The following is a 9,343-nucleotide window of genomic DNA, read 5'->3' on the forward strand; positions in this document are numbered from 1 at the left end:
AAGCCTCTTTCTGCAGGGGATCCAAATCCCCACCCCTCGAGCTCCGGGCCTCCCCTCCGCCCAACCGCCCCAGTGATTGACAGGCAGGCCGGGCGGAAGCTGTGGCGCAGGCGCCCTGGCTCCACAGAGCTCCCCTCTGGCCGGGTTGAGGAGTTCCCAGCAGACACCGCGCCGCGGCTGCGCAGTACAAGGGAGGCTTTTAATTCCATTGTGGAGAGGACGGCGTTATTTTTATTAACTGGAGGCGACGGCGGCTGCGGCGGCGGCGGTACCCGTAAGTGTTGCCGGTGGGCCGGAGAGGGAGAGGGCGAGGCCTAGGGAAGAGTCACAGGACCATGCGTACCGGTGCCGGAGACAACCGGGCTGGGAATTAGTGCTGGGCGCGTTGCGGTCTGGGCGGCGGCGCGGCGGGGTCCTGGGCGCTGCGGTGGTCCCGGCCCGGGGCCCGGTTCCACCCCCTTTCCTCCCTCTTCCCTCTTCCTCCTCCTCTCCTCAGCCAGGCCTCCTCCGGGGTATGAAAATCGGCAGTGGGTTCCTGAGTGGCGGCGGTGGTACCGGCAGTAGCGGTGGTAGCGGCTCCGGCGGCGGTGGTAGTAGCGGCGGCGGCAGCGGCAGCAGCAGCAGGAGGGCAGAGATGGAACCCACCTTTCCCCAGGGTATGGTTATGTTCAACCACCGGCTTCCCCCGGTCACCAGCTTCACCCGGCCGGCGGGGTCGGCCGCCCCTCCCCCGCAGTGCGTGTTATCCTCCTCTACCTCCGCAGCCCCGGCCGCTGAGCCCCCCCCTCCGCCAGCCCCGGACATGACTTTCAAGAAGGAGCCGGCGGCGTCAGCCGCGGCCTTCCCCTCGCAGAGGACCTCCTGGGGATTCTTGCAGTCTTTGGTTAGCATCAAACAGGAGAAACCCGCAGATCCTGAGGAGCAGCAGTCCCACCACCACCATCACCACCACCACTATGGGGGGCTGTTCGCTGGGGCTGAAGAGAGATCTCCAGGCCTAGGAGGTGGGGATGGGGGGAGCCACGGCGTCATCCAGGACCTCAGTATTCTCCACCAGCATGCCCAGCAGCAACCAGCCCAGCACCACCGCGACCTATTGCTCAGCAGCAGTAGCAGGACTGATGACCACCATGGCAATGAGGAGCCAAAGCAGGACACTAATGTCAAAAAGGCAAAGAGGCCAAAGCCAGAATCTCAGGGAATCAAAGCCAAGAGGAAGCCAAGTGCATCTTCCAAACCTTCTTTGGTTGGAGATGGAGAAGGTGCCATCCTCTCCCCAAGTCAGAAACCTCATATCTGTGATCACTGTAGTGCTGCTTTCAGAAGCTCCTATCACTTGCGGAGACATGTCCTCATTCATACTGGAGAAAGACCTTTCCAGTGCAGCCAGTGTAGTATGGGTTTCATTCAGAAATACCTACTGCAGAGACATGAGAAAATTCATAGTAGAGAGAAGCCATTTGGATGTGATCAGTGCAGCATGAAGTTTATTCAGAAGTACCATATGGAGAGACACAAGAGGACACATAGTGGAGAAAAGCCATATAAATGTGACACTTGCCAACAGTATTTTTCAAGGACTGATAGACTGTTGAAGCACAGGCGCACGTGTGGGGAAGCCATAGCTAAAGGAGCCGCCAGTGCAGAACCTGGGTCATCAACCCATAACAGTATGGGTCATCTGGCTGTGTTGTCTCAGGGAAATACAAGTTCTTCGAGGAGAAAAACGAAGTCAAAAAGCATAGCTGTTGAAAATAAGGAACATAAGACTGGTAAAACAAATGAATCACAAATTTCAAATAATATAAACATGCAGAGTTACTCAGTAGAAATGCCTACTGTGTCTTCCAGTGGAGGCATAATTGGCACTGGTATTGACGAACTACAGAAAAGGGTGCCAAAATTGATCTTCAAGAAAGGAAGCAGAAAGAATACAGATAAAAACTACCTTAATTTTGTGTCACCATTACCAGACATAGTTGGACAGAAGTCCTTGTCTGGGAAACCAAGTGGCTCACTTGGCATAGTATCGAATAATAGTGTGGAGACCATTAGTCTTCTCCAAAGTACCAGTGGCAAACAAGGTCAAATAAGTAGTAACTATGATGATGCCATGCAGTTTTCAAAGAAAAGAAGATATTTACCAACTGCCAGCAGCAACAGTGCCTTTTCTATAAACGTGGGACACATGGTCTCCCAACAGTCCGTCATTCAGTCTGCAGGTGTCAGTGTTTTGGACAATGAGGCCCCATTGTCCCTTATTGACTCCTCAGCTCTTAATGCTGAAATTAAGTCTTGTCATGACAAGTCTGGAATTCCTGATGAGGTTTTACAAAGTATTTTGGATCAATACTCCAACAAATCAGAAAGCCAGAAAGAGGATCCTTTCAATATAACGGAACCGCGAGTGGATTTACACACCTCAGGAGAACACTCAGAATTGGTTCAAGAAGAAAATTTGAGCCCAGGCACCCAAACACCTTCGAATGATAAGGCAAGCATGTTGCAAGAATACTCCAAATACCTCCAACAGGCTTTTGAAAAATCCACTAATGCAGGTTTTACTCTTGGACACGGTTTCCAGTTTGTCAGTTTGTCTTCACCTCTCCACAACCACACTTTATTTCCAGAAAAACAGATATACACTACGTCTCCTTTGGAGTGTGGTTTCGGCCAATCTGTTACCTCAGTGTTGCCATCTTCATTGCCAAAGCCTCCTTTTGGGATGTTGTTTGGATCTCAACCAGGTCTTTATTTATCTGCTTTGGATGCTACACATCAGCAGTTGACACCTTCCCAGGAGCTGGATGATCTGATAGATTCTCAGAAGAATTTAGAGACTTCATCAGCCTTCCAGTCCTCATCTCAGAAATTGACTAGCCAGAAGGAACAACAGAAAAATTTAGAGTCCTCAACAAGCTTTCAGATTCCATCTCAGGAGTTAGCTAGCCAGATAGATCCTCAGAAGGACATAGAGCCTAGAACAACGTACCAGATTGAGAACTTTGCACAAGCGTTTGGTTCTCAGTTTAAGTCGGGCAGCAGGGTGCCAATGACCTTCATCACTAACTCTAATGGAGAAGTGGACCATAGAGTAAGGACTTCAGTGTCAGATTTCTCAGGGTATACAAATATGATGTCTGATGTAAGTGAGCCATGTAGTACAAGAGTAAAGACACCCACCAGCCAAAGTTACAGGTAAGGTCCCAAAAGTGACCAGGCTGGAGGTCTAATGTAATTTTGTTTTATTTTGAGAACACTGCCATTGGAATGTTTCTACACGATCCTATTAAGAATAATGTAATGCCCTTTCAATGCAACTTTTCATATTTAGTTTATTTTGTTAGTGTGATTTTAGCTCTGTTTGTATTATGATTTTTAATCAAAATCAATAGATTAAAAATAGTTTGACATTCAAAGTGACAATGTTTAGCAATCAAATTTACATGTATAGATCGTCAGGGAATAGCCCAAAAGTTTTAAATGCAAAAAAAAAACAAAAAACAAAAACAAAAAAACCCCAAAAAAACAAAAAAACCTACAAAAAAAACAAAACAAAACAAAAAACACACAAAAAAAACTTTGTTGCTAGGATTAAGGTTATTCTAATTGCTTTACTCTCAGGAAAGTGTAATAACGCATGGGAATTCTGTACGTTATCACTGTAATGGAATATCCAATTTACAGATAGTATGATATACATTTCATCATTTAAGTAAGGGATCGAAAACATTTCAAATTGCTCTATCTGGGCTGATAAACATTTCATCATTTTTAAGTAAGGGATCGAAAACATTTCAAATTGCTGTCTCCATCTAGGCTGATCCAAAATTCTGAGATGTTGGCTACCTATATTTTGTTGCAGCTTTTAAATGTACTCTGAACTTCCAAACCGTTCATTCCAGCCTGGTAGAACAAATATTCTTGGATCTGTGATCAAAGCCTGGAATGATAGCTTTAATAAAAGAAGAAAAAAAAATAGCACCCTCTCCTTATCCCAACTGTAACAAGGCTGTAGTTCCATTAGAAGTTAATGATATCTGGCAGTGTTGATGACTGAGTGGTTCGTTGGTACCAGTATTAGAACCCAAGTTGGAATTACATAATTCTTTGAAATTTGGGGTATGCGTTATTTATTATACATGGCTTAAAACATTGTTCTCTTGTCTGTGTTATTACATGTCACCCACACTTCTGTTTTTTTGTTCTTGTTCTTGACCTACCCTTTTTCTTAGAGTTCTGAGCCTGCCTTGTTTCCTTTTCTATCTGGACAGTTTCAATTTGTGAATGATTTACATTCCATTAGGTAATTCATTAGGCATTTTACATGCCTTATGGCATTCAAATACTAAACAGTGGGATAAATACCCCCCCATGTACCTTTTTAAAAAAATAAAATACATACAGATTTCCATGTATAATAAAGCCCCACATACTCTGAGCTATAGATATTACTAAGGTTGTAATTCCAACTGGTGACGTTTTTGCTAATGTGAGGGATAAGAGTGTCTGCATTTAGTAATGACATCAGAACCTCTTTGTGTAATTGCAGCCTTTAATGTACATTTTAAAAGGGTGCATTAGTCAGTATTGTACAGGGGTATTGTAAAGTCATCAAAACTTGCTATGAACGCTAATTGCCATTTGAAGCTACTGATAAGACAGTAGCTCTGCTCTAAACCACTTTTTAGCAATTGTATTTTTTTCCTGATTATATTTTTTAATGTACTTTGATGTTTATGCTGATGAGTTTTTTATGTACTTTCGGTGATGTTTCAGTCTTATGTACTCTTCTGACGTCAGAAAAGTACCACTGGTTGTTTGCAGTCTTATTGTGTAATCAGCCTACCACAGGCTTCCATGTATAATAAAGTAATTAATATTGTGCAAGTGTAAAACACTTCTGTTATGAAAGCAGTGTTTGGAAAATAAGAAATTATTAAAAATGGTTACAAAATATTAGTTAATTTCCTTTCCCCATTTTCCTCCCTTAAGTCTGCTTACCAGCTAAAGGGTCACCTATTTGTCATTGCAAGATTCTTAGAAAATGTGTTTAATCCTTTTAAATACACTCAATACTAAAAAGTCTGTATTTCTTATTTTGGTAAGTGCGGTAAGTTCTATTGGGTACAGAGTACAAGCTGTAATCAAAGGATGGAGAGGACCTTTACCACTGTATCTCTTAAGCTGTATGATTTTTCTCCAGTGTTTGTTTTATACAGGTTTTGAATTTCTTTAACTTTTATTGTGTGTACTGAATACTGCATATGTATTATTCTGATTGTTTGCTCTAGTTTACTACCAATAAAAGACCTGTTAATCACAAAATTGAAGAAAGGAGATATCACTTAATATCCCAGTAACATTTTTCAGGTTTTTTTTTTTTTATTAACTACATTTTCTAAAATAATTCACATCAGTGTTACAAAACTGTATTTTAGGGACTTGTATTTTTATTGTGGGGTGTTTTTTTTAATTCAAGTATTTTCATATTTCTAGGCTTATTTTATGTGAAAACCGGGTGAGTATTTTCTGTTTTTGAGGTGCACTATATATGTGGAAGTGTAGAAATTTAGTATTATGTAAATCAGAACATGTTTTGTTGAAATGGGGTAACCTATCCTAAATATTATACCAGAGAGACTATTTATTGAGACCTCATTTAAAATCAGATTCCAGTATCTTTTGGTTCTAGATGGATCCTTTTTGTCTCAAGAAGGTTGTAATAAGATAACAGTATGACACAAAAAAATGGCCTTGAGCATTTTTAGTAGGAATTAAAAAGTATTAGTCATGGTTTAACCACGTTTTAAAAGGTTGAAAGTATAGATAGCGGAAGGAGAGAAGTAAGACATATAAATATTAGAGATGCAGAAGAGATGTTTGGAAGTGTCTTTTAATTATAAGTGGCTATGTAAAATCATGAGAAAATTGTGCTTAGAAATTCAGTGGCTATAAATGTTGAATTAAGGAGTAAAAATATTAATGGGTGGAATAGGTCTTTGAAACTCTGCTTTTTTTTTTTTTTGGCATATGATACCTTTGTAGGGAAATGGTAAATTTTATTAAGCATAAACATGGATTATTCTGTAGAGAAATATCTACTCCTGGGCCCACACGATTATGAAAAGTAAATTAGTTCTTTCTTTGCCAAGGTCATTTCCTAGATTTGGTCATTTTCTTGAACAAGACTGCCAAGCAGAATCTCACTGAGTCTGCATTCAAGTCCAACTCTTGATTTCTCCGCACAGATGACTTCTCCATTCTAGGTTAATACTAACTTTTTTTTTTTTTTTTTACCCACCTACCTCCTCCCCCCTTTGTTTCTATCTGTGGAATGTCCTTATCTGAATATGATCTTTTTAAAATTAAGATTTTTATTTTTAAGATATTTGGGCATGAAATAGGAAACTGTTGTGTTGCTGTACATTCAGGATGAGGACTGCCATAATTTAGTAGTTGCTAGTCCATAATTTGTGTGGTAATTCAATAATGAGAGCAGAAATACGTGGAAGAAAATCTGTACTTAAAACAATTTTTTTTTTAGTAGGCTCTACACCTAATTTGGAGCTTGAACTCAATCCCTAGATCAAGTAGTCAGCCAAGCACCCCTGTACCTAAAATTTTTAATATTTTAAAATTGTGAACAATGATACAAATATTTCTACCTCACATTTAGTTTTATGTATTGCACTAATCAAGTAAGAAGGGCAAAACTTTGTTCCTTCCTGCTATGTGGCGTTTTGTAGTTTACTTGTAATTAGTAGCATTTAAGCCTGAACTGGGTGACCGTTTGAGCAATATGACCTCATGAGGGCATATACAATCCTTAATTTCCAGATTCATAGGTCTTGTTAAACTGATGAACTTCCATTAGAAAAAAAACAAGATTCTGAACTTGAGAGAGATATTTTTAGAGTAAACTACATCTGAATATTACCATTTTTGAGTTTTGTGGTATTCATGTTTTTCTAATCCATAATGACTAGATGTTGATTTATTTTATTTTTTTATTTTATTTTATTTTATTTTATTTTATTTTATTTTATTTATTTGACAGAGATCACAGGTAGGCAGAGAGGCAGCCAGAGAGAGAGGAAGGGAAGCAGGCTCCCTGCTGGGATCATGACCTGAGTGAAGGTAGAGGCTTTAACCCACTGAGCCACCCAGGCGCCCCAGATGTTGATTTTTAAAATGTGATCCATGCATCGTGTTGTGTGAGGCTGTCAGTCGCACTCTGTGGATATTCTTGTTACGGGATCCCTTACCACAGAAGAGGATCTGTGGTGGTTTGCTAATCTTCTTGTAGTTCCTTATGGGTTTTGAGGGAAAAAATTGTGTTATTTTTACTTGTTATGTTATTTACATTCTTAATAATTGATTACTTGAACATTAGCATGAAAACAACACCGGGAATTCTGTTGTCTTACCTTTGATCAAAAACGGAGATAAATCCTCTGAGATTACAGTGAGTTTAAAAAGAGATTAAGCTATAAAGAGGACATACACTTTTTAAATTATTTCCTTCTGTGTACCTGTTCTGCTTTTTAAAAAAAGTATTAACTGCATGTGAATGACTAACTTGAGTAGATTCTATTTAAATTTTTGATGAGCCTTGGGCTCACTCTGGGGAAGAACCATATAACGTTTTTAGGGTTACAGACTCCTTGGGGAGCAGATGACAGAATTGATATCATCCCACCCCCATTCATTAGAAATACATTTGCATGTAAAAATTTATGAGCTTATCTGTACGCTCACAAAGACCACCCCCCTCCCAAAAGAAACCTCCCAATTAAAAATTCTTAACCTGTGGACCTTAGGTTAAGAATCCCTGCCTTGGGGCCCCTGGCCAGCTCAGCGAGAATAGCATGCAATTCTTGATCTCAGGATCATGAGTTTGAGCCCCATGTTGGGTGTGTAGAGATTACTAAAAATAATAAACTTAGAAAAAAAAAATCCCTGCTAGAATACTGCCTAAATACTGAAATTTTATTTTACAAATAGTGGATACCTAAACTAAAAAAGCACCAGATATTAAGAGTACTTAAAAGTTTCTTTATATGCAGTTTAGTTACTTAGCATTTATAGAACACATTTAGGTTACATAAGGCTGTAAAGTTTTATGGTAAGCTACTCAAATCATGAGTTGATTCTAATTATGTGCAGTTTCTCATCTGATAATAAGTGCCATAGAGATGCTAGACTTTACAATAGTTCAGTATTTTCCATCAACAAAGAAATGTGTTAACAGTGTATCATAACTACAGTCAACCACTGTGCTGCTTCAGCTGCACGGGAGTGGCTTCCCACATAAGCATGAATATTGACAAAAATGAAAGTCCACAACCAAACCATACCTTTTTGCCTAGAAAGAATAATAATTGAGTTCCTAATAACATGAAAACGCTGCTCATATAGCCTGAGTGTGACTAGCTAGGTTGAAATACACTGTGCAAGATAAGCCTTGAAAAGTATGTTGTTACATGTTGAGATAGGTATCTCTTGGGAAATGTAGATAAACAGCTGGAGAAAAATGTAATGATTTGGATCTTATACTCCACGGGGAAAATCTTGTTTCCTGTGTTTGTAGGGAGTAAAAGAATATTGGGCAGACGTTGTGTGTTAAGGGAGGTAAGGACTATGTTAAAATAGGGGAAGGAAAGGAATAGGTTTGCCGGAAAATAGGGAATATAAATTTACTCCAACATTGACGGGGTCCTGAAGAATTTTAAGTAACTAGAAGGGTAAAGGAGAGATTTGAAAAACTGTTCTCATTCTGTCATTCTTTCAGTTCAGATGTCTTTAGGTACTTTGGTTTGGTATGAACTTTAGTACTATTGTGGAACAATTAATAAATAACTTAACAGACAACTGTGGTGAACTTCTGTTTACATTCCCAATCTAGGAAAAGGATGGCTAATCTTTGTGTTTGTATATTAAATCTTTTCTTTAGTAACTCATAAAATCAGAAAGCTTCCATTGGTTGGTTAGAATTGTAAATAACTTATCAAACCAGTTGAAGTCAAAATTATTGTCATATGTGGTGAAGTGCATATGAATTTATATGAATTTATGAATATGAATTTAGGAATTAAGACAAAATCTCTGAATCTACATCCCAACTCACCAAAAGAGAATGTACAAGTACACTGTATAAAGGCATATGGTGTTATGACAAAGGAAAAGTGTGAGTGATTGTAACAAGTTGGAAACTCCCTAATGAATTATTGTTTCTTAGGTTTTGATTTTGAAAAGGGTTGTTTAATTTTAACTTGTGACTGACTCATTTGTTCATTCTACTTTCTATAAGATCTTGTTTTTATAAGCATTACTGGAAACA

The 9,343-nt window shown here is 39.4% G+C and overlaps 1 protein-coding gene across 2 annotated transcripts; it reads left to right on the top strand.

Moving 5' to 3' along the window:
• The first annotated feature begins 224 nt into the window (after positions 1-224).
• Positions 225-5,328, top strand: ZNF281 (zinc finger protein 281). 2 transcript variants are annotated; one of them, XM_045983472.1, is made up of 2 exons: positions 225-274; positions 501-5,328. In XM_045983472.1, the coding sequence occupies exon 2, from the start codon at positions 515-517 to the stop codon at positions 3,200-3,202; it is 2,688 nt and encodes an 895-aa protein (XP_045839428.1). In that variant the 5' UTR covers positions 225-274; positions 501-514; the 3' UTR covers positions 3,203-5,328. The 2 variants fall into 2 exon arrangements, with proteins under 2 accessions (XP_045839428.1, XP_045839427.1); XM_045983471.1 differs by having other exon boundaries at positions 229-274; positions 497-5,328.
• Positions 5,329-9,343: the final 4,015 nt, after the last annotated feature.

Source organism: Meles meles, chromosome 17 (genome assembly GCF_922984935.1).
Source record: "Meles meles chromosome 17, mMelMel3.1 paternal haplotype, whole genome shotgun sequence".
NCBI classification, from domain to species: Eukaryota; Metazoa; Chordata; class Mammalia; order Carnivora; family Mustelidae; genus Meles; species Meles meles.